The 25,868-nt window shown below is 40.7% G+C and overlaps 1 protein-coding gene across 5 annotated transcripts in view; it reads right to left on the minus strand.

Moving 5' to 3' along the window:
* mbp (myelin basic protein) overlaps positions 1-14,667 on the minus strand; it is a 118,322-nt gene extending 103,655 nt beyond the window's left edge. For all 5 annotated transcript variants that reach the window (XM_023964330.1, XM_023964329.1, XM_023964328.1 and 2 more), the window contains exon 1: positions 14,396-14,667. In XM_023964330.1, the coding sequence (XP_023820098.1) occupies positions 14,396-14,432 (37 nt within the window). In that variant the 5' untranslated portion in view covers positions 14,433-14,667. The remainder of the gene's footprint in view (positions 1-14,395) is intronic.
* Between the last annotated feature and the right edge of the window lie 11,201 nt (positions 14,668-25,868).

The raw sequence follows: 25,868 nt of genomic DNA on the forward strand, positions 1-25,868 counted from the left end.
CACATTTCCGCTGTATGCTGAGCAGACTATAATGTCATCATGAATTTGAAAAGGAAATCCGACCCGGGTTTCCTCATACTTCCAATTAAACCAAACCAAAACAAGATTGATGATGTTTGCATCAAGATCACCACTTCCTTGGCCTTATGTCCAGCAAGTTGTTCTGTTCATATCACTCTATAGCTACTATGCGTCCTGTGAACACCACATCTGCTCTGTGTGAAGGATACATCTCTAAGGGACTATGTCAACACGCATATTCCACCTCTCCTGTGATGCAGATATATACAAACCTACACTTGAGAATTGCAAGAGGCTTATACCAGGGATGTACTCCTCTCATCTCCGTTACCAAGGGGAACATTTTCATCAAATCTCTCCAAAGAATACTGCTGTATGGCATACGGATAAACCTGTTTCATAAGTCTGAAACATGCATGCTTCTCTACTACTCTTTGGCTCTTTTGTATTCACGAGGTCTGCTCTTGTGCTCATGAAACCATGTCTTGTCCCCTGCAGCTACCCACATTAGCAGCACCGTGTTCTGCGCTATTGTGACAGTCAATTACATAATGAATATGGAGCATGCTCGTGTCTGGAGAACGGGGGCTGAGGGGGTGTTTCAGGGAGCAAGGACATGAGAAATAAACATGCTGTTACTCTCAGCCTATATACTCCTAAAGGTAGACTTATCTTGTTAAGACACTGGAAATCAAAGGTCAATGTCTGTCACTAAGCAAATAGATAACAAGACTTCTTCCAGTTCTTTGTGTCCTTTCTTTTTTTTTTTTGCAACAGCTCTATCTTTGATCCGCAGTGTATATCTTGAATTTACAAGTCTATAACTGTCTCCTGAAAAATAACCTTTAAAAACCTCCCTCAGGGAGAAAATATCTGTTTGTTCATGCTTTAAAAAAGTTCACTTTAAAAGAGTACAGAAAGTTAGTGAAACTCTTTTAAATCTTGAATGCTAACCAAGCCAGGCCAGATTGGTCCAGTTTTTTAGAATGTGTTACATTTACCACACTGGATTATTTACAGTAAACCTCCTAAACCATCTTTAAAGATGTTAAGAAACTTCTTCACCCACTGCATTTTCTGAATTAAAGGGCACACTTAGAAAGCTTACGTTTCTGACAGTGTGCCTTAACATCTGGAGCACCAAATAGATTTATTCTGGCTGGGCTAATTGATCTCAAAGCGACTTTGATAGGTCAAAATGCTAAGTTGACTGTTATTGCGAATATGCTAATGCAGCTAGCGTGTAGCTGCGTCAGACATTTTTGTCGTGTTACTAGTCAAAGTCATAATTATCGTATTTATTTTGGCGGTGTCAGACTTTTTTATAACATGTTTTAAGCAAGGTTGGGAGTTACAGGTCTTGTTAATACGCCACTGTGACTAATATGTGGCGTGTTACAAACAAATTCTAGAGTTACTGTGAGCACAGTTAATAAAGTCGGGCTGACTGATGTATCTCTGACTGGTATGTCTCGCTTAATGTGCCTTATGCTACGTTCATACTGGAATCAACAAAAAGCAAAAACACTCCCATTGAAAATATATGACACCATGTAAACGCATGTATACGCGGGTTTCGGGCTTCCACGTTCATGGCTCTAGCGTTCATGCATCACTATGCAAATTTTTTAAGCCAGTTTCTGGGCCCCAATCGGGGCCTTGACTTTGGTAGTGACTAGAGCTGTGACGGTGTGGGATTTTTGATTACCGCGGTAAAGAAGCAGCAGGATTTGCGGTGTCATGGTTCCCTGCACCACCCCCACCGCTGAACAAAAAATCCCCCGGTGGCCGCGTCGCAAATGAATACAATTAATAATTATAACGCACTATTCTTTATTAACAAATAATAGTATGTAAGCAAATAGGCGACACAGTATTTGGTTAAGACACTAAATTCATGACCATTTTTCTCGAGCGCCGCCATAGGTTATATTGCCAATACCATGTGAAGCTACCGGTAGGCATTCTTACAATTAAAATACAACTAACTCCAACAGTTTTAGTTACGCTATTGTCTTTTATGCCCGTGTTTGTGTGTATTTAATTTAACATTATCTGTAAACGTTACAAGTACTGAAAAATGGCAAGCAGTTAATTAAAATCAGACACACACAAAAAAGTCCCCTATAACAGTGTTTTTCAAACTTTTTTGAGCCACCGCACACTTTAACCTTGACAAAAATCCCGCGGCACACCAGCATCCAAAAAAAAAAAAAAAACCCAGAAATTCATGGTCTGTATTGATCGACACCCCCCCCCCCCCCCCCGCCCGCCCGCCCGCCATCTCAAGTGCATTTTTGTGAGGATTGTGGCCGGAAAAGCAGGAAGTTGCGGCTGTTTTTTCTAAGAGATGAAATGAAAGTTAAATTAGAAAATTTAGAAACTGTCTGTTTGTTGTGGTTTCAAGGCGTTTCGCAAGGGCAACTCATTGTGCCCTGGGACACTGGCCCTTTAAGCCAATGCATCATGGGAGATGTAGTGTGAAAACTGCCGAAAACTTGCAGAAAGACTCGCGTCTCTGAGCTTCATTGTATTGTCCACTTGTTTCACGGTCTGACACCGGACTCTGTGGAAAGCTACACCGCTAAAGAAGAGCTTTAGCTGGTATTTTTGTTAGAACTGAGCGACTTTATCAGCAGAATTAAGAACAAGGAAGTGAAGACTTTAAGCACTTCTGATTGGTCAGACTGATGACATGTGATTAAGCCTTCAAGAATGATTGGTGGAGAGATTTAAAGGGACGGGACTTTTCCGCAAACTGTCATAGCTGCAGGGAAATCGCGGTAACGTGATTCTTATCAAAATTTCTTTAATAGAATTAAATAAACACAAAGAAAAAGTAATTTTAAGATCTTTTATATTCCTAACTCCTCAGTGTTTTATCAGGGCCTGTTTGGATGAACAAAGAGCTGATTTCCTGGAGATGGAAAATGTTTTTAGATTAGTTAATGATTAATGAGGGCAATTTCCCACGGCACACTTGACCATCTCCCACGGCACACTAGTGTGCCGCGGCACACTGGTTGAAAAACACTGCCCTATAATATGTATAATGGACTGTCCCTCCCTTGAGCTGGAGGATGCAGGCTTTTTCCCCCTGAGCCCTTGAAGTTTGAACACAGGACTCGCAGAAAAAGTAAATTATTAGCAAAGATGAATGTGTTTATCATAGTTCAAATCCCGCATCATTTGCAGAACTTTCAAAAAGAAAAAGGAACGTGCGGTGACATGCGGTGATGAGTCATCCCCGCAGCGATCATCTAATCACCGCGGTGATAAGATGATCAGTGCGGAGATGACTCACCGCGGTGATGCGGTTATCGTCACACCAAATGAATAGTGTCTTTTATCATTCACGAGTGCCAACTGTTTGAAAATTGATCTTGGTGGAGAAATGAATAATTGCCGTTTGTGCCAGGCAGGAATTAAATGACACCAAGACTTTTATATATCGGAATAGAACTGTGACATAGACTAAAATGCCGATATCTGGGCATATTCTGCGAAAAACAGCATTGTCTTTGAAACCCCTCCAGTGGTTTGTTAAAATAATAATGATTTGAGGTTTTTATTTTTTATATTACAGTGACAGTACATGCACACATTGAATTTGCCCACAAAGAATATGATTATAATTGTCTGACAGCTCAGGGTTAATCAGAGTTAATCCAAACAATGAGATCCAAATGATCCAAATAAATGAACAATCTCTACAAAAACATGGAAAACAATGTTTTTGGTCTTATGTGCAGCATTTGTATCAAAAATGTACCTCTATTTATTAAGAATTGTTCATGTTAATATGGATCATAATAAATCAAAAAAGACTTTGCTGAACATACTAACAATACAGTCACCAAACTTTCTCACATAAGTATCACAGACTTTTACTAGTTTAAATTTAATGCACTAGTTGATAGTTGCACTGTTTTTACTTGGTCGTTCAAACTATTTCTCAAAATTGGATCGGGACATGCCTAGTCTTAATTTTCATTATACATGTCCTCCATCATGAGACAATTGCTACATAGCATGTTAAAAGCACCATTGTCACTGGAGTGGGTCTTTAAGTAGCTGTTGTTTCAGCCAGACCTACTGAGAAGAATGTCCAAGCAACTCTGTTTCACCGACTGCAGACAGAGGACAATAATGTTACATTAACAGCTTGTAGATGTGATTTCCTGATTAAAATTAGGTGAGTGATGAGTTATTGATCCAAACACAAAGAAGCTGCAAAGCTGGTATTACTGTTTGTTAAAAAAATGGTTTTCTGTGCCAGCACTGTTTATTATGCACAACCATAGACATAATTCATTTAAAAGTACTTTTATTTTATCAAGTCACGGTGGAACAAGGGTTTCAATGTGGTAGAAGTTTTCAAGAAATATTTGTTCTCATTTGCCAAAAACTGATATGTCTCATAAAAGCTCTATATGCCAATAAGGCATAATGTTTGGCCCAACCCACTGTTTATTTCTTTTAAAAGTAGGTACAATATGAGTCAGGTTAGGAAAGGTTTGTCCTTAAAGAATGGGTGTTGGAGGCAGGCAAAGTGGCAATGTTTCAGACGGGACAAATCATAAAGGCTCTTGGTCTACTGAGGTCACAGTAAATCAAAAGTGGTTCAAAGTGGAATCCGAATCTTCAGGCTACTAACATAATGTCCGATTAATCAGTCTATGATGACAGCTTTCCACTACTGAAATAAAGCAAAGGCAGAGGGAAGCTTAGTCTGATATATCAGGTCTTCTTTTTTCTTAGAACGCTGCAGTGCTGACATAATAGACACATTACACAAGACCTATAGCTTATCAACTTCAACCCTGAACACTACATCATAACAACTGTGTGTCCAGATAACTGTAGTCTCTTTCAGCAAAAGAACCAGCCCTCTTACAAAGCAAAGGTCATTCAAAACAGCTTGAGGAGGTAAATAAGCTTCAGGTTCTGATCTAAATTTCCCAACTGAATCAAGCATCCCTGAGTTGGACCCCCACTTTGCACCTGCAGGCCTTAAGGATGTACTAACATCTTGGTACCAGATACCACAGCTCACCTGCAGTGGCCTAAGGTGTCTTATAGGTCAGGACAATTTTAACACAAAAACAGGGGAATGATGTATATGGCAGACTCGTTACTCATTAGACATTTATTTTGTTTAATTTAAAGACTACAAAACACATTCAACAATTAAAAGCAAATATTCGGATGCCTACACATCATATTAACTCACAAACTGTAACATAACACAGTGTTGCTATTCGGTTTTGGTTGCCAAATATGCCATTTAGCAAGCACTGCAGATTCACAGCTTACTGTCAAATCACAAAACTATCCATTCTGTCCATCTGTGGGGCCACTCTATTTCATGCACAGCTGCATTATCTGTATCTCAGAAATGGGTGACACAAAATAGAGGCAAAGATGTCATAAATAAGAGCATAATAGATCTTTTTCACCAACCCTACGACCCAGCTGGTTTGTCAGGCACCGTGCACCAGGCCTATTAGGTCTACAGAAACAGCATGGTGACTGTTTTCTCACCCAGACTTTCAGAAACCACAAACACAAAAACACAGCTGCTAAAAGGTCTGTTTCACGGTCCAGGTATCAGAAAGGCAGTCAAACTGATAAACTCATGTCCTGAAAGGATAACAATCACAGGATGTCTCACAAAAGAATAGTTTGTTTGACTTGCTATGCAATGGCTAGAAACATTGGTATAATTGCTGAGCAGCAACATAATCCTTACTTTCCATAAAGTATGGAAGTTCAAGTGTTCCCAGCCCTTGTATTCAAAATGACTCTATAACAGGGGGGCCCACATCCAGGCCTTGAGATCCGGCGTACTGCTGGTTTTCCAGAAATCCTGCTGCTGATTTCCTGGTTCAGGTGTGTTCAGCCAATAGGGAGCTACAATAGCAGGATGGTCGGAGAACAGGTAGATACCGGCCCTCTGGGCCTGGATTTGGACACCCCTGCTCTGTAAGTACAATTTTAGGACTCTTGAGGCACTGATAACCATTGTGGAAAAGATGGATCTGTCCTCCTTCTTGAATGATTCAGAGTGAGGGGGCATAAATATTCCATTTACATTACGCTGCTACAAAACGGGGGTGTCATCCCAGTGACAGAAACACAATACAAGACATGCTGCCATGATTTTAGCATTTGCTTTTTAGCATTTAGCAGCAGTCTCATACTTTATAAACCCACATAAAATTCCTAGATTTGTTGATGTAGAGCAAGGGTCGGGAACCTTTTTGGCCAAGAGAGCCATAAACGCCACATATTTTTAATTGTAATTTTGAAAGAGCCATACAATAATGTAGTGTCTCTTTCCCACACTGATGCACGGAGACTTAACCTCTTTTAAGGTTCTTTATTCTGGTTACTGAAGACCGCAACAAACGCCGTAAAATTAATTCAGCAACTCCTCAATCTCTCCCGCTGAGACGAAAGCGCTTCTCCCAACTTTATATTCCCTCACTGCCGCGTCAGCCCTCACATTTCCCTTATTCGGCCCATAGCTGAACCCCATTGGTCCAAACTACCTAACAACAGGCTGAACGACAGAACTGAGAGCCAATCAGATCGCTGCATGATGCGTTCATTGAACTCCAGAACTTATAAAGCGGCCCAACACCCACCCAGCCCAACTCAGTCCGCAATGTGTCTAAAACTAAATGTGCAATATGTTTAAAACTAAATATACAAATGAATGTGTGAATTTGATGTAATTTCAACATTTTTAAAGTACAATAAGTCTGTGGATTATTTTTAATAACATCGTTATGCTGTTGCTAATAAATGATGAGTATTTCTCGTGGTAGTTTTGCTGATGGTTTAGTCTGGTTGATACGAGGTGAGTTTCTGCTTCATGCAGGCGTTGAGACTTTAAACGTGATCTTAGGTTAGTATGAATGTTCTGTAGATGTGAGACAGACTGCTCACATGCAGACGTGGAGCCAAACACACACTCACACGCTGCAGTGAGTGACGGGTAGCGGGTTTTATGTTTTTATAATCCCTGCGCGATTCACCTGCTGCCCCCACAACCCCTCACCCCCACCCTCTGCTTTCTTCTTCACACCTCCCGTCCCCGCAACTGAAAGAGCGCGCAGTATTAGTATTAGGCACGGCAATTCACAGGTTTCCAGCTGGTACAAACTCTGAGAAAAATTAGATAATAGTAAACTGATATGCGGTGCAGATTTTTCTCCCCAAGCACCGATACTACTGCGCGCCTCTGGCATCGCATCGCGCCCGAGAATGACTGGTCTAATGGAAAAAAAAAAGAGTATAATTAAAGATTTGTCTGCGAGCCACATGTGACCATCAAAAGAGCCATATATGGCTCGCGAGCCATAGGTTCCCGACCCCTGATGTAGAGCATAAGTGTAAAGTCAAAGAATAAACAACACATTTTTGCTGATGATTTGGAGTTCTATTGACTTGTAAGACAACCTTGAGAGCAGAAAAAGGGACATTTTAATACAACCTAGTATTGTTCCTGGCTGCTTCATTTTCAAATATATCCTAAACCAGGGGTCGGGAACCTTTTTGGCCGAGAGAGCCATAAACGCCACATATTTTTAAATGTAATTTCGAAAGAGCCATGCAATAATGTAGTGTTCCTTTCCCACACTGAGGCACGGAGACTTAACCTCTCTTAAGGTTCTTCATTCTGGTTACTGTAGACCGCAACGAACGCCGAACAATAAATTCAGCAACTCCTGAATCTCTCCCGCCGAGACGAGAGCGCGTCTCCCAACTTTATATTCACCTGCTCCCGCTCCCGCCCTCCCATTTCCCCTATTCGGCCCATAGCTGAACCCCATTGGTCCAAATTACCTAACAACAGGCTGAGCGACAGAACTGAGAGCCAATCAGATCTCTGCTTGATGCGTTCAAGAACTCTAGAACTTTTAATGCGGCCCAACAGCCACGTTAAACTAAGTCCGCGATAATATGTTTAAAAGTAAATATACAAATGAATGTGTGCATTTGATGTAATTTCAACATTTTTAAAGTACAATAAGTCTGTGGATTGTTTTTAATAACATTGTTATTCTGTAAATGATGAGTATTTCTCGTAGTAGTTTTGCTGATGGTCTAGTCTGGTTGATACGTGGTGAGTTTCTGCTTCGTTCAGGCGTTGATACTTTAAACGTGATCGTAGGTCTGAATGTTCTGTAGATGTGAGACAGACATGGAACCAAACACACACTCACACGCTGCAGTGAGTGACAGGCAGCGGGATTTACGTTTTTACAATCCCTGCGCGAATCACCTGCTGCCCCCCCCCCCCCCCCCCCCAACCCTCTGCTTTCTTCCTCACATATCCCGTCTCCGCAACTGCGCGCTCTTTCTCAGAGACGGGAGTGCGCAGTTTTAGGCATGGCAATTCACAGGTTTCCGGCTGGTACAAACTCTGTGAAATAATAGATAATAGTAACTTATAGCGCTGGTGTAGATTTTTTCTCCAAGCACCGCTACTACTGCGCGCCTCTGGCATCGCATCGCGACCGAGAAGAACTGGTCTAATGAAAAAAAAAAGTATAATTAAAGATTTCTCTGCGAGCCACATGTGACCATCAAAAGAGCCATATATGGCTCGCGAGCCATAGGTTCCCGACCCCTGTCCTAAACCAATACTCATGCAATTTCCCCCTGGGATAAATAAAGTATTCATTTTCGGAATATATTCGATACCTGAACTTCAACAACTGGCACCATTAACAAAAATGTAAAAAACATTTCTAAATAGAACTTTGTTTGAATACAGAAGAACATTTGAAAAAAAAGCCATTGAGCATAAATCTTGTCCGAGTTTTAAAACTGTTATGAAAGAGTAGAGTACAAGACAGAAGCAGATTAGGCAAATCATTTCTTCCAGACAAGTTTTTTTTACACAGTAGACGATTATTGACCTTAGTGACATACATATCAAGTTGTGTGCATTGACTAGCCCAGTGTTTTTCAACCTTTTTTGAACACTTTATCCTTGATAATAATCCTGCAGCACACCAGCATCCAAAAATGAAAAAGGAGAAACTCTACAGTCTTTATTGATGGACGGTCCCTCTACAATGTTTGTTCTAAAAGTTGTAATAAAAGTTAAGTTAGTTTTCAGTTTTCCCCTTCAGTTTATGAACATGCAATTATATGTAACCTCATAAAAAAACAAATATATTCTTTCTAAAAATTTTGATTTATTTTTTTTCAACGTTGGTGCAAAGGCAACTGTAATGTTTGAACAATTATATGATCACAATGTGTTTGATAAATTTTACACAAAAGACCAACATTATATTGGTGTTTATTGTAGCTACAGAAAAAGTGAACCTGTTGAAGTTTTAGTAGTTTTTCTTTTGTCTTAATCAAAGATGAAGTCTTTGAAAACTTTAACAAAAATGTTTTATTTCTTTTTAGATAATTAAATGGTTTGAATTTAGTTTAATTGTGTTGCTTGGCCGCTTCACCTCAATCCTGTTTCTTAAATGTTAGTATTATTTCTTCTTAAGTTTAACACATAAAATAATCCAGACGTTATTAGAAAAGTGTTTCAGTTAGAAAGATGACTTGGACCAAACTCTGGGATGTTTGGCTGTTAATAAACACAAACCTTGAAGGAGAACTAAACTGTTGACCTCTGATTTCATCAAGAAGATTGGAAAACTGTTTGATGTGTGTTTGTTGTGGTTTCAAGACGTTTAACAGGGAAGACTTATTGTATGCTGAGACGCTGTCACTTTAACCCAATGCATCATGGGAGATGTAGTGATGGCAGACAGACTCTCTTCTCTGAGCTTCATTGTTTTGTTCACTTGTTCCACGGTCTGATACCGGATTCTGTGGAAAGCTACACCGCTAAAGACGATCTTTAGCTGGTATTTTTGTTGGAACTGAGAGACTTTACGAGCAGAATCGGAACAAGGAAGTGAAGACTTTAAGCACTTCTGATTGGTCAAACTGATGACGTGTGATTAAGCCTCCAAGAATGATTGGTGGGGACAGTAAAAGGGGCGGGACCTTTCAGAAAACAGTTAAAACTGCAGCTAAATCGCGGTACCGCCATTCTTATCAAAATGTCTTTAATAGAATCAAATAAACACAAAGAAAAAAGAATTTTACGATCTTTCATATTCCTAACTACTCAGTGTTTCCTGTGTTCAGACTTCAAAGGTTTCTGGAGGAAACCTTTCATTACTGTTCTCCTTTAATCCCTCTTCTCACACGCGCACTGTTAGAGTGTGATGAATATCACTACATGTTTGGTTTGGGAACTATTTTGTGCAGCGCAAAGTTACGTGTCTTTATCAACAAAGGCGGAGCCTCCTGCCCCGCGTTCTTCATGGGTGTGAGGCTCACGGCTACCGGAAAGGTGACAAAGTGTCTGCAGTCTGTTTATTACTCGGTAATACATAATATTCTGAGAAGATGTCTGTACCAGAGAGCACAGGTGAAACTCGCGTGCAGCTAGAGAGCGGTCCACTGCAGAAGAATCAACACGCACCCCCAACACACGTGTGTGTGCTACTTCCTCCTACACACGCATCGCGCTGACACACACACACACAGTCATTCGACAACACCTATATAGTTAGTTCATTAGTTAGATAGGTAGTAGTTAGTTGTTATTACCATGTTTGTTATTATTTGTTAATAAAGAATACTGTGCCGCCGGGGGATTTTTTCTGTTGGGGGGGGGGGGGGGTGTTGACAGCGCGCACCCTGCTGGTACATCACTGCGGTGATCAAAAATCCCACACCCTCACAGCTGTAGCTACAGGTTATATGTAAAACAAAAACAATTGGGGATTTCTGATGTGGTCTAATACCACAACATAGTGAGATAGGTTCCAGGAGTACTGATGTTCTAACAATAATCCTGTGTATTTAGACCAGAACCATGTTTGGAGAGTTATTCACATGGGCTGATGCCAATAATTTGTTGTCATATTATCATGCATGGAACATGAGAGGGACTTCATTCTACCATGATATCTACTTTTAAAGCAACTATGGAGGCTTTCATGAGGGCTTGCTTCTGCATTCTAACAGTGCATCAGCTGCTAAGCTGTCAAAACTGCATCTTTAACAGCAGCATGTCCCAGAATATCCATCTGTGAACCTATTTCTTCAGTACTAATAGCATGGAAGCAGCCACAGACTGTAGTGACAGCCAAGCCTAAAGCTGGCAGCTGTAGCACAGAGAACAATCTGTCACTAAACAGAAAGGAGTCAAATCAACAGCTGAGCCTTATACGTTTAGCATGTCGGCAACAAAAATATCAGAGGATTGTATGTGGGTGGTCAGTCTAGGCGTGCTATTGATCATTTAAAGAAGTGTTGAGTCCAGTGAGCCAGCCATCCATCCATCCATCCATCCATCCATCCATCCATCTTCCTCTGCTCATCCAAGATGCCCAGACTTCCTTCGCCCGGACCGATTCCTCCAAGTCCTCTGGGGAGACCCAGAGACCTAGTCTCTCCTGAACGCCTCCTCAGGGAGGACTAGATGCCTGAGCCACCTCAACTGGCTCCTCTGGATGTGGAGGAGCAGTGGTTCTACTCCGAGCTCTCCGCGGGTGAGTGAGCTCCTCCCCCTATCTCTAAGGGAGCGCCCAGCCATCCTACAGAGGAAGCTAAGTTCAGCCGCTGGTATTCGGGACTTTATCTAACTTGAGCATTTGATTAAGCCTGGTGTCTTTTTGACTCATAGAATATCTAAATACTTTGCTTTCTCTTAGAATCTTCTCTGTATTTTATGTCAAATTGATCAAAAAAGTGAATGCCCCAGGATCTTTGTATTTAAAGACCCACTCTGGTCGTCTTTTAATCTATTGTAAAAGTTGGCAAAATCTTATAAATATGATTATGCCATTTTTAGCCAAAATCAAAAAAGCCGTGTCCTTTTCTAAGACCCAGTTTCTGACTTTTGGTGGATAAACATCCCATCAGAGCTATCCAGCCGTACAGGTAAGATCCCGATTCCAGCTCAGACGTGGAAAACAAATTTGTCTGCAGGAGGATGGTCAGAATGGAGGAGAACAGGGAGCTTATGGACCCCCCAGCATATTTTCTATTTAACAAATACGTTTTTTTTCCTAACTGCATTTTCTGTCGACCTGAGCTTCATTTTCTATACGTCTTCCACCATCAGAAAAATGCAAGAAGAAGGTTAAAACCAACAAAAATACCATTTTAATCTGAGTGAGTCTTTAAAAAATGAAGAAATGTCTCATCGTCAGGCTCCTGCATCTATGTTCTGGTTTTGAAGGTTTCAGACTAAATAAGAATTGTGTCAATGCAAAGAGAGACAGGACTGAGTTTTTAGAACTACTAAAGCACCAAATCCTATGTTTTAATCATTATGGCACTTTTTAGTCTCTTTTGAATTGTCCTAAGGGTAGCGATAAAATACAATGCCATCTTTGATAAATTGAGCTGTCTGCAAGATAAGTACCTGCAAAACTAACAAAATGATTGTGGCGGAGCACAAAAAGAGTTCTTATCACGCAGAGAGACCAGACTTGTCCCCACATGGCAGGCACTGCCGAGAGAGGAAGTGAGAAAGCAGAGGAAGTATTTGAGTCTGCGAGCGCGGAAGCTGAATAACCTCAGAGTATCACCTGTGAAAAAAGGAGCAGCATGTGGATACAACAGATCTGTGACTAAGAGGGGCTTACAAAGAAAACATTTCAATCTGGTTGGTGTAAGCGCCCTCTGAGCAAATGAGTGTTTTGCTTTTCCTGTTACAGGTAAATCCGTCAAAATGCAAAGATGCTGCTGTTCCACCTCAGGGCTCTCCAACATTAACAGTTTTATACCATTTTGTCATTGTGATACTTTAAATAGATTTTCAAAACCTTAATGTTTGATGTATGATTCATACTCAATAGAAACAGCAGGACTAAAGAAAATACAGGGGAGTTGATAAGGCAGTCTCTGAGGTTATAGGATTTAACCTGCAAGCCTTTGGCGACCAATCCAAATGTCGTCTGACCGAGGATTCCCTGGCTAAAACACATCTGAGGCAGCAGACTTTAATAAATCAGAGCACGTCAAACAATCAGCACCCACTGATGCGTGAGCGCGTTATTTAAAGCCTGCACACGGCTGCCGTAGAAAGCGAGCTATAATCACAGATTTGAGCCTTGATCTCTCTTTTCTTATGGTGTGTTAGTGGGCTTATTGCAGAATCTGCCGTGCATAATGTTGTCCTAACAGCGCAGAGGTGCTCATATCACTTCAGCGATAGCAGTCTCAGTTGCAGGCCTTCCTTTCATGGCGTTCCTGAGAAGTTGGGCAATAACTGGAGCTTGCCGCAGAGCAGACTTCTGTTTGGGATGCAGTGATGTAATGCTTCATTTCCTCTACCATTCACACCGAGGGCTCTGCTCTCCTGCAGGACATTTCCACACAAGCACACACATACAGGTGCAACACAAAAGAACTACATTTATGTAACACACTGCAACGTCAATGTGTCTTATTTATGGCCAAACCTTCATAAAATAAATGACTGTTTCTTTTTGAACACTAAAAATGAGGTTTCAGTTGAGGTCACCTGCCCTCTGGCACATTACCAAACTAAATGGAAATGTTGCAGTTTTAAACTAAAGACTCTGTTTATAGCATTTCTCGCCCATTTTCAAACAATATTTTATACTGCAAACATTAAGTAAAAAATACTGATGTATTCGGCGTCAATGCCCTAGAATATGGCGAGTTTCATTCACAGCAAAGAGGGGTTTCCCTGCTCCAACAGAGCGCTGTTTACTTCAGCAGACATGTTTCCGGTGTGGTGCTGTTCTCTCACAAACACGTCACTTTATCGACTTCTCACCCAAAAGAATTGCTAATAGTGTATGCCGAATTCAAGTGTATACCCTCAAAGTTTTAAATAGAGTTTAATTTTTGAAGAAAACCACGGGATACACTATGTAAGCCAAAAAAGAAGTAAAAACGGCCAATGTCCAGGTGGAGTCCGGAACAGCGGACGGACGGACGGACGGACGGACGGACGGAGAGTTAGTGGTGTTCGCGTGGATGTCAGACACGGAGCACATGACAGCTGACAGTGACAGTTTGGGGAAAGTCATTCTTACAAAAAATAAAACTATTCCGTTTGATGCAGCCCAAATGAAGTCTACAAAGGGGGAGCGAAAAACGCGCCTTTCCTTCCACAAAGCTAAACAAGAAGTGGAGGTGGGAAAACGTGTTTACTATCGTTTGTTGAGAACCGCGCGCGCTCCCGCGCGTCCGCACGTTTTCAAACCACAACAACAACGCCGCTTAAACTTCAGCTGTGCGTGTCTTTGCGTGGCTTAGTGGAGGGCGTTGAGTGTGAACTGCTGTCTCTTACCCGTCGTCTTTGGTTGGTCTGTCTGTGTCAAATACATCCACGACGCTGCCCCGGACGGACGGACGCAGTCAGTCTTCTCCTTCCTTCCTTCAGCACCGCTCGGTGGTCCTCACCGCCATGGACTCTGACTGACTGACTGACGCTTGCTGGGTTCGCCCTGGTCCGAGCCGCGTCGACCACCGGAGGGGCGAAACGGGGCAGAAAAGTCAAAAACAGCAGCGTGTGTTCGTGCTTCCTGATTTGGAGGTAGAGCGGGGATGATGTTTGCGAGGGGTGGGGCGGAATGCAGTTTCAGTGCTTTCAGAGCACGCCCGTGCACGTCCGTGCACGTTTACTGCCTCATGATGAACCGAACACAGGAAATAAACACAGCGCGTCACACTTGAGAAGTGCAGGCCAATGCCTTGCTCATGGGTTCAAAGGTTACTGATTTTCAATGTCCTCTCTCACACCTTTCTTGGAAACTTGCTGTTGGAGCATGAAGGTCATAAATCTAACACTTGTGTCTATATAAACTACTTCAAAAATTACTTTTTACTCCACTGAAAATCCTAATTTGGTGTTTTAACATGTTCTTGTAGCTCTTTTTTTTGTCATTTTGGAGAACATATGTGAAGGAAATTAAGCTTAAAACTAGAAGGAGCTGCATGTCCAGAAGAAAATGCAGCGTTGAATGCTGCACTGCTGAATGAATATGAAACTTAAAGGGTAATAATTGGCAATAAATAAATAAATGATCAAAGTTGAGCATAAATTAAGTGAAAACAGCACAATACCAAAAAATAGATGTAGTGAAAAATGCCAGAGCCGGGTATCGAACCAGCGAGCTTCTGCACCAAGGATTTTAATGGAGGCAGAAATCCTGGAATATCTGGAAAAGTTCAAGGATGTGAAGGACCAAAAGTCAGAGCTGGAAAAAGCTGAAAGAGCTGAACATTTGTATAGTTGAATGGTTAAAATATCTGGGAATTGTAGAAGTTAAGTTGCAAAAAATGCCAGGAGATACTATAATAAAGAAAGAGAAACAGAAAAACAATGGGTTGAATACTTTATAGCAGGGGTGTCAGACTCATTTTCACCGAGGGCCACATCAGCATAGTGACTGTCCTCAAAGGGGTCAGATATAAATTATACATGTAACTAAATGTAATGACAAATTGATGTAACCACTCCTTTTTGTTAAATAACTCATTTATTTATTTATTACAGTTGCATAGAAAACATATGTTTTCTTGTTACTCTAGCAAAAATCCTTTTAGATTTTGTCCGCTTATTAAAACCCACAATCAAACTGTCCAAGTGAATGAAGAAAAATAACAAAAACTGAGCTAGAAAGAACACGTATCACACGTGTTACATTTTACAAAAAAAGGCCTTGCATCCAACTGATGGTTTGATGACAACAATTTCTCTGCATTCACACATAAGACCTGCAAACACGGAATAATTAAAACTGCAGCTACACATAAATAATATGTAATCAACAACAAAAAAAAATTTAATATATTAAAAACGTTTATGATTTCGTGGGACACATAAAATGACATGGCGGGCCACATTTGGCCCCCGGGCCTTGAGTTTGACACATGTGCTTTATAGCATAGTAACTCAGAAATGTAATTGGTTCAACCAATTACATTTCTGAGTTTCTTTTTTGTTGTTGAAAAAAGCTTGTAGCTGTGATGTAGATGCTACAGTTGGTGGCCACAAGCTCCATGCTCCACTCTATTCTGATGCATCCTCTGGTACAGCGGTCCCCAACCCCCGGGCCACGGACTTGTACCGGTCCGAGGGTCACTTGGTACTGGGCTGCAGAGAAAGAATAAATAACTTAAATTACTTCCGTTTTATTTATTTCGGAATCTGAAAGATGTTTTATTTTGAAAAATTGCCCGATTCTCTGTTACATCCATCAATGTGACTCTAGACCAGGGGTGGCAAACACGCAGCTCTCGAGCCGCATGCGGCCTTCAGCCAATGAGCATGCGGCTCTTTGCGTCTCATCATATTGTGGCAATCCGGGGGTTAGCCCCGCCTTCAGCCCCTAAGACTCATGAGAAGTGGGGAATCTTGGGTGTAAAACCATGAGTGAGGAGGCTATGAGCAGAAGTGAGGTTCATGATGTTTGGGTACTGACGATAGAGTCCAAGTAAACGCACTGTTGAGCTGGTTCGAGGCAAATTGATACTTGTTTACTTGCTACAATGGTGAGAAAGCTGAGTCATTTCAATTTTCATAAATATGTCATCAATTAAATGTTTTTCATGTCAAAGATCCATCATAAAACCATGAATAAAATAGTTATTGAAGAATTCTATTTTTTTTACTGAAGGTTAAAATTAATTTATGCTTCACTCGACTGAAATAAAACTTGAAATAAACACAAGTACAAAACTTGCTGTTGTGTTGTAGGGAGAAGAGTGTGTTATGGAAAGTAACACGGCTTTAATTGCGTGTTTGTGTGTGTACGTCTTGGCAGGTCAGTGTGGGGTGTGGCTCTTTGACTCTCACAGCGAAAAAATTCAGTTCTTGGTGTCAAACTTGTTCACCAGCCCTGCTCTTGATGCAGGCCAAGGCGCTCTTCTTGGTCACGTGATAAGTTATCGCTAAAATAAAACCCAGGAGCTAGCAAAATGAATAAAAACAGACATCTTTGGAAAGTTTCTTTGCCAAGGGGAAAAGGCCCAGCCAGGAGACACAAGAAGAGCCTTCCACTTCCAGAAAAATAAAGCTACATTTAATAGACAGTAATTCATTTTAGCACCATGAGTGTAGAAAAGGGAGAGGATGATGACACCTGTGCCATGTACAATGTCATGCGTGTCAAAATAAAAGCTCAGGGTTTGTCTTGTCACGTCTCTGTTCCCCCTTCGTCGTAGTGTTGCTATATTACTCATCAGCCTACATTTGAAAAACCGGTCCGTGAAAACTTTGTGTGACGTCATACCGGTCCGTGGTGTTAAAAAGGTTGGGGACCACTGCTCTAGTAGACGGCTGGATCCATGGACTTCTTCATTTTCCTCATCCAAGCTGGCATCTGGCTCTACACTGTACGGCTGGATAGCTCCAACACTGCTCACTGTTTTTGCTACAATGGTAATGTTAGGTTGGGGTTGTGATGGCTTACTCCACACCAACAGAAGCAAATTTCTACCCACTGCTGGTCTGCAGAAACTATGACCTTCAAAATGATGTTTTTTTTTTTATTTTGCCTAAAAACAACATAATCAAATTTGAAAGACAACTGGGAATGGTTTTACAAGAGATCAAAAGATGATCGGAGTGGGACTTTAAGATGTCACAAGGATGCAACAAATCCCTTTCCCCATGATTCAGGTCAAACGTCAATTTTGGGTTACAGTTTTGATTCAGTTTGATATATAATTTGTGTTCAAATTACAAAGCAATTAAAATTAAATAATTAAAATACAGAAAAAAAACGTTTTTGGGAAATTGGCTAATAAGCAAGTAACAAAGAAGAAAAACTTTCCTGATGGTTGATACAAAGCCTGGTGTAGTAGGGTTTCATAAAGAAAAGCAAAAAATAACCAACCACTTCAGATTGTTATGATTTAATCCATTCTAAGTCAGACCCAAATGATTGATAAACCAACAGATTGTACATTAAAAACATTATAGTTCCCACATATTTCACAAAGCATGCATAGCTGTGAATGCAAAAAGCATTAACTGAAAACAGCAGAAAAGAATTGTGCAACAAGCCATTGGCTGAAGCATGACTGCACTTCCCGTGTCCTTTCAGACGTGTTACTAACACCTCTCTGGATAAGAGAGACAGTGGTTTTCTGTTAGACTTCCCCTCATTCCCCTAGAACTGGTTTGATTTTTGGAGTCAAAGGAATAGCACCACTGCATGCTGGATAAAAATGTTGTAAAAGGTGTCCTTTGTATGTTCCATGTCTTATTCAAACGTGGTAAAGAGCTAAATGCAGTGATGTGTGAAATTATTACTTTGAACATGAACAGGAGCGATGAAGAAGACCCTAACAAAGGTCAAACACTTTTTGTATTCTACAAAAACTGGTGGAGGAAAAGCCCGTTGCAGCAAATCATGAGTGCTGTTTTGAATGTGTTTCAGAGCAGCTGAGTGGTTCTCGGCAAGACAACTTTAGAATCTTTCTCCACCTGGACCTATAAAAGAATAAAGTGTGCCTTATAATCTGGGACGCCTTATACATGGATTAAATATGGTTGTGTTTACTGATGTCAAAGAAACTTTGGGAGGTACATGGCGCTCTGTCAAAATGTCAGTCTGTTTTTTCATGCGTCGCATATCTGGCTGGGTGTTGTTGTAGCCTAAATACAACGTGGCTAACTTGTAGCGGAGTGGGATTGTGTTTGGGAAGTTAGCACAGTCATAGTAATGTTTGTTTTAGTGGTATCAGTCTGTTGTCTTACAATGTTGGGAGTTACAGGTATTGGGAATACGCTAATGTGTCTAATGTAGCTAACGTGCAGCGTGTTACAAACAAGCTAGAGTTACTGTGAACGCAGTTAATACAGTCAGACTGACTGATGTATCTCTGACTCCTTTGTTTTACTTTATGCACCGTATAGTCCAGTGCGCCCTAGAGTGTGGAATATACGGTTTACAGTAAGAGACTTGAGTTTTGTAGTTTTGGTGAAAAGATCATCAGAGATGAGGGGAAATAGTTCAGTGTAATTTCATATCAGCAGCATCATAACCTCAGACACATTGCCTATAAATATCTCCTGGTGGGAATTGCAAAAGCTGTTGAAAATAACAGAGAACCTTTTGCACAACACACTCATTATAACATCTATCTGTGTTCACATGGAGGTTTCATCAGCTCTGCTGGATTAGGTCCATTAGAAGAGGTCAGTTCTGCCATGTAGATAAAGATAATACTCATGAAATAGCTTATCCTTTTTAAATTATTCAGCTACTTCCTTGTCAGAATTCTTTTTGTCAGACGTCTAGAGTCTTTTGAAGCTTAACTTTTATATTTTTCCCTATTCAATGGCTTTTTTTATGACAATGAAAGATTCAACCAGAAAAGTGTATCGTCAATACAATTACACAGTCTTTTTTGGGGCATTTTTACTTTTTTATTAGAAAAATATTTAGTAAGTTGAAGATTTTTTCTTAGCTTTGCATCTTCTCATAATGGTTATTATAGAGTTTCACAGCAAAAAAAGTGCAGGTGAAAACAATAGCATGATTCATGTCTGATTTCCAATCAGGTGTTTCAGTTTCTGGACCTACTGCAGAGCATGATAGTCAGGGAGGTGATGCTTTTAGTGACACAGGCTGTTTTCTACTCCCACATATTCAAATGGATGCTGGGACAAACACTTACCACACTTTTATTTGGCCAAAGGCTGTTCATTAGCTGGTCCACACTGCTTTTTCCTCCCTTTAAAAAGCAACCTTTTCAAATAAAGTTAAAGATTTATACTTCCTGGATATGTTATTAGAATAAATGAGGAAATCAAATATAATGACATGTGTTAATTGCTCATCTTTGATCAAAAGATTACAGTGTGACTCAGTGGATGTGTTATACAATGAAGGCAGTGCACTGATGACACCGTCCATGTCCTGTGTGGGTTGACACAACTTTTTTCATCAATTTCATGACTTAGCCGTTTCTCTCCTTTTGAACTGCTGCCTCTGCTGGGTCATGGGGAGTTCTGTGGCAGATAAATCGAATGTCTTAATTTCTAAAGTTTAAGCTTATTCTTTGAGAGTTTAAAGGATAAAAAACTTAAAATGGGATTTACAGAGCTACGCCTCTGTTATGTCAGACTTAACGCCTCTAAAACCTGTGTTAAACTAATAAAATGATGACTTCTCACCCAGTTAAACCTGCTAATTAAAACCTAAAAGGCACTCTCGTGGCAGCAGGTAAACATAGCCTCCTGTCAATCATTTCCTCTGCACCATCACATTAATTATAAAGTGGATTTCTATTTTCTGCCAAAAAAAGTTTTTTTTTGTTGTCAATGATGGCTAGACTGTTTTTTTCCTTGCAGTTGTTCCTGAGAGAGTTGTGTTTTTTTTCAGCTCATGCTAATTATCAAATATTTCTACAGTTTTTCATCAAAATATAAAAACAGTATTGTCTGTCTTGTTGTATCTTTTTTGACTTTGTTTTCAACAAGCTTTGTATCATGTACGGGTTGTACAATGCCCTAATGCCGCACTCTAGTCATTAGCCGTCACGGCTCCTTACTGACCACATGCAAATGCTGCATGCATGGTGATGCCCCGTATGTCCACACAAACTATACTTGATTGTCCAATTTCCTCATTTCTAACAGCCAGGCTGAGCATATGGAGGGCACACTTATCACTTGAGCATCCCTCATGGGCTCCTTGCGTAGTGCACAAAAAAATGAAAAACCCATGTGAGACACCTGCGTCTCACCTACCGGTACTTGTTTACGCTTACATGTTGTTTAGGAGTTCACCATGTTCCATCACTCGCAACATGCATAGAACATGATGTGCACGAACATTTTCTCTACGGGCTCACCAAGTGGTCTACAGTCTTAAAACTCCTGTGGAGATTTGTCCATTTTTGTTCGTATCCACCCAAGGCATAAGGTCATCTGGACATTGGGGGCGCTTTCTACTCTATATTTTTATTTGTTCACAAGATTTTGTTTATTTTTCTTTCTTTTACTATCTCTCAGACTCCAGTGGCAGAAGATCTAAGGCAAATCAGTATTATTTCATTAATAATTGATGCGTTTGCTTCCAAATTTGAACTCTGTAACTGTTACTCTCATAAGTTACAGCCCCAAACAAATCTTTTCCTCTTTAATCGTATTTGACATGCCTGCAGGTCTCAGATTCACCTGTCAATAGAAATATGTCAACGTTCTCTCAAATCCCTAAACTGCTTTCCAGCCAAGTATTCTAGAGCCAAAACCTTTTCTGCAAAACATTGCAGCCTTCCATTAATAACTGAGTCTGTCCAGGTGCGGTTGTCTTTAGCAAAAAACAATTTTATATCCCTTCTAATGATGAGCATTTGCAAACACAGCCAGGGGTCACAAGGCCATGTGTCATCTGAGTAAACACCATTACGGTGTCCACATTGAAGCTTAAATCTCTCATGCACATTCTGAGCAGGTGCTAACCTTAGACATATAGACAGTGGACAGTTAATCTCACCCACAGGACTCTGGATGGCAAAAATCCAGCCTGAAGTGGAATTACATCATTGAGGTTCCCCCTCAGCAAAGTGCCAGTTTAGATTGGTCATGGTGATTGCCTGTCTGTAAGAAAGACACACCAATACTAACGGCTAAATTTGAGCTCTGACAAGTTTAAATGTCTCATTTAAATCCCACCCCCATCATAACCATAATTGAAAAATAAAGGCATAAACATCAAAAGCTTTCTGTCACTAATCTGTAGGCATGTTTTGTTTTTCTTTGGCATAAACTTATTTTTTTTATTTTAGTACTCCAGGTTTATATCAGATTTGCCGGTGGGCAAAGAACAGTGCGTGCTAATCCAACTGTCAGTGATGATTTGTTTCTTTACAGACTGGCATGCCTTTTCGTCACATGGTCTCCTAATGCTGCTTGTTTCTGCTGAGGTGGAGCTGAATATGTAGATCAAGCAGGTTTCAGCTAACTTAAAATGGGTGATGTGCATCATCTGTAGTGATGTCTTTCCTCCACCTCAGTTCACTGGTCTGTACCTTTCTTCTTTTTGCCCTCTGTGAAGAACAGCTGACTGGGACGGTAGCTTTTTTGCTACCATTTCTTGCTTAAGGTGTGATTTGTTTTTTTGTTGGCCAGCTCACACGTTTCTTTATTTTTCAGGTTTTGCTTTTGGGAAGGATTTTTTCCTTATTCACTGGAACATTGACAAGATTCAATAGAAAACAACCCAATGACTTCTTTTTAAAAACTCGCTTTTAACTTATTTTAAAATGTTGACCTTTCAGTTTTATAAAAAACAGGTAATGTTATTCACAATTCAGGGACAAAATACCACAGTTATGGTTGTTCCTGACTAAATGTGCCTGGGCTGCCACTGATCGATGTCCAAAAATCGTCTGGTTGCCGTTAAGTTTTAACTTTTTCTTAGAACATTCTTATACGAATGTATAAAAATGTGACTGCCACCTCCCAATTACAAATGCCGCCACGCTGCACCTGCACATTTTGCTAAAAAAAACTTGCATCAAGGTCGCCGTGTGGTGGCATCTTGGTTTATGTGACTTAGGTTTTACCCACTGTCTCAAATTTGATCCCCACATTTTTAACATGGAGTAACTAACTGCATTATGAAAAACGCATCATCAACACATTTTAAATTCTGTCAATACAACAAGTAGTCATTAAAAAATGATGAGCAATAGACGAGTTATTCTCTTCATAAAGATTTGAAAATTAGCTAAAGCTTTTCTGGCTAAAAGTATTTTCCAGATGTCATAGAAGCAGCCATTTTGAACTGAGTTGGAAAAGCCCTTCTACTGCCCCTGGTGGAATGATGATGTACTACAGGGCAGAAGACATGGAGCAAGTTCTATACAATGGGTTGAAGAAAAGTCTGGATCATGCTGATGGGGGTCTCAGAAATGCCCGTTTAAATATGATACAAATGGTTATACATGGTTAAAGGGAAAAAAATCCCAAATGGCTGTGTGATACTCATGAGACTGTTGTCATGGTTTACCCTTCCTCATCCTCATCATCCCAGCTTTGGGGAAATGTCCAGCGTTCCGGGGATAATTTACACAATGAGTCAGATATTTGTTGGGGGTGTTTCTATCTTCAGGGCGAGAACTGGCAGTATGACTTTCAAGCACTTCACACATTTCATGCTTTTGCTGAAGTAAAGATTTAGCTGCTTTAGTGCCAGATGTGCGAGGGATGTGTGTGAACTCTGTCCAAAACCCACAAGAATCTTGAGAATGTCTCGCCTTGAGTACGTGGGGAGGGAGAGTGCCAAGATGTGGCAGCTAAGCTTTGAAAACTTCAAATGGTTGAGTTTCTAAAAACAAATTAACGGCCAAAAGCTCATGAATTTGTCCTTATTTTATTTATTGTAAACCAATCTTAACAAGATCAGCCCTAAAGTGAAATATTTGTCCTTTGTGTTTTCAATCAAGTCACAAAAATGTATGCTTAACAAAAGCCAACAAACGTGACACAAAAGTACCATTTGTTTTGGAGTATTAGTTGCACCAGAGTATAAGTAACACCTTTGGGTGCATTTAGAGTGTGCAGTGTTCCCCTGCATATTTGCATTTCAATATTTGCGGTTTCACGTATTCGTAGATGAGGAGTCATGTGACTCCTCATCATTCAAGCTCAGACAACTCAAGATGCTTGTATGCGACCTTCGCCTCCGACAAAGGTGCTGTGGGAATTTGTGAAGAGCACGCCTGCTTCCTTGTGGCTGCTAAAGAATATTTCACAGCAAGCAACAGCTGGTTCTACCGGTTCCTGAACCGCTATAACCGAAGTTTGTGCCCCCGCATGGAGAAATGGCATCATCGGACGCAGATAATATCCTGATACGCTAAAGAAGACAGTCATGTGAATGAAGGAATGATGGATGGAACGGGCCTCTTCTAAACGAAGGAAGACTCAAAAGACGCTGCTACTGCCGGACTGACACGCCGTGCGGGACGCTCAAATCGCCCTGCAGGACCTCTTGCATGTAACCGATGAAGGAGGAAACACGGGCTCCTGGTTTTAAGGCACAGAGTAAGACACCTAATGAGCCTTAGGGTCTATGGATCTGAATACTGTGAAATAAAAACTCTTTATGTTGAGGAACATTCCTACGTTCTTCAATAAATGTTTCACGGAGCATCAGAAATGTTTCAGAAGTGTTTTTGATGAGTCAGGACCGGTTACAGACATTCTTCGGTGGGGGGTCTCCGTATTTGCTGATTCTGCATATTCGCGGGTATCTTTGGTCTTTAAACCCGCAAAATATGGGAGGAATACGGTATTCAGACTAGAAGAATCACTTGGTCCAGACTGAGTCTGGACCACATTTGTCCATCCGTTGCTTCTTTCCTAAACTACATCATGTGACGACCGGCTACAGCGGCCGTTTTGGTTCCGTTGTTCCGTACCAGGCACAGAACATATTCAGACAGAGGAAACTTAGAGCGAACCACAGCTCAGTCTGGTTGGAAATGAACCGAGACCACCTCCAAAGACGGGTCCGAGAGTGGTTCCTAGTCCCAGAGCGGGGTCCGCTTGGGTGTATTTGGACTGAAAATTAGTTCTGGATTATCGGGGGAAACAGACTCTGGTTGACTCAAATGTGTCTGAATTGACCCAAATTTAACAAAATATGGGATCAAGAACGGACATTTCACCTGGAAAAATAAATAAAAATAAGGGAATAGAATGAATAGTAAAACACTTCACTCCAGTAATACATTGATGCTTATTTAGCTTCATGAAGCACAGGAGGAGTCTAGTATATTAGCGCGACAAATGAACAATTGTTCAGACAATCATAGCATAAAGAACATCCTAACAAGTCAACAAAACTCTTTATATCACTCTGAATCCCTAAAACCATTTATTTTCTTCATCCTCTGAGTCGCTATGCAACAATGCCTACAAGCCCGAGGTAAGGCTGAGAGGCGCTTCCTCTTCTGCGTTGCTATCAGTAGCAAACACTGATACACACACCTACAGTGCCTCTAGTGGTTGTTTCTATTTATGTATTTGTTTTTGAATATAAGTCTCACTTGAGTATAAGTTGCATCCCTGGCCAAACTATGCAAAAGCTGCAACTCTGAAAAATAGAATACTTGGTTTAAACACCAACCAAATCAAAAAAATCAAAGTTTTCACTTTTTCATAAAAGATGAACATAAAGCATAAAGGATAGAAATGATTCAGAGTTGCATGAGGTCAGAACTCAGTTGGATTTGACTCGACTGTGTGTGGCGGCAGCCTTTAGGCTGAACATCATGGCGCTGACAGTGGCTGTTTGTGGGAGTCTGGCCCTGTCAGCATTTGGTTTATCAGGTTGTTCAGCCTAAGGCAAAGAAAATGACTCAGCATTGTCAGTCACAGGATAATGACTTATTAGCTTGGGCAGTGGACTGGGTACTGTAACTCGTTGTCATGGAAATTTTCAGGCCTCAGTAAGTGTGATGGTTATAAACACAATCCAGAAAACAGCAGACAGAAAGCATTTGTTAGTTGTCTATGCATCTATGTTGAAGCAAATGTGTGCTTTTGAACAAGTGGAAAAATGTTTTTGTTCATGAACTCAAAAAAGGACCTGCTGCTGACGAGAAGAAGGACAGCTCACCTGCTTTCTGCAGTCAGAGAGGACAGATGGCAAATAAAAAGCTGAAAACAGAAACAACCTTCTGTACGCTTCCTCACAACAAATAAATGCAGATGTGTCACTCACTCTGTTTGTCTGTCAAGTAATTATCTTACCAGATGATCCTCATGCATCAAGCAGATGGCTGCCCCTTCG

Source organism: Oryzias latipes, chromosome 16, assembly GCF_002234675.1.
Source record: "Oryzias latipes chromosome 16, ASM223467v1".
In the NCBI taxonomy this organism is placed as follows: domain Eukaryota; kingdom Metazoa; phylum Chordata; class Actinopteri; order Beloniformes; family Adrianichthyidae; genus Oryzias; species Oryzias latipes.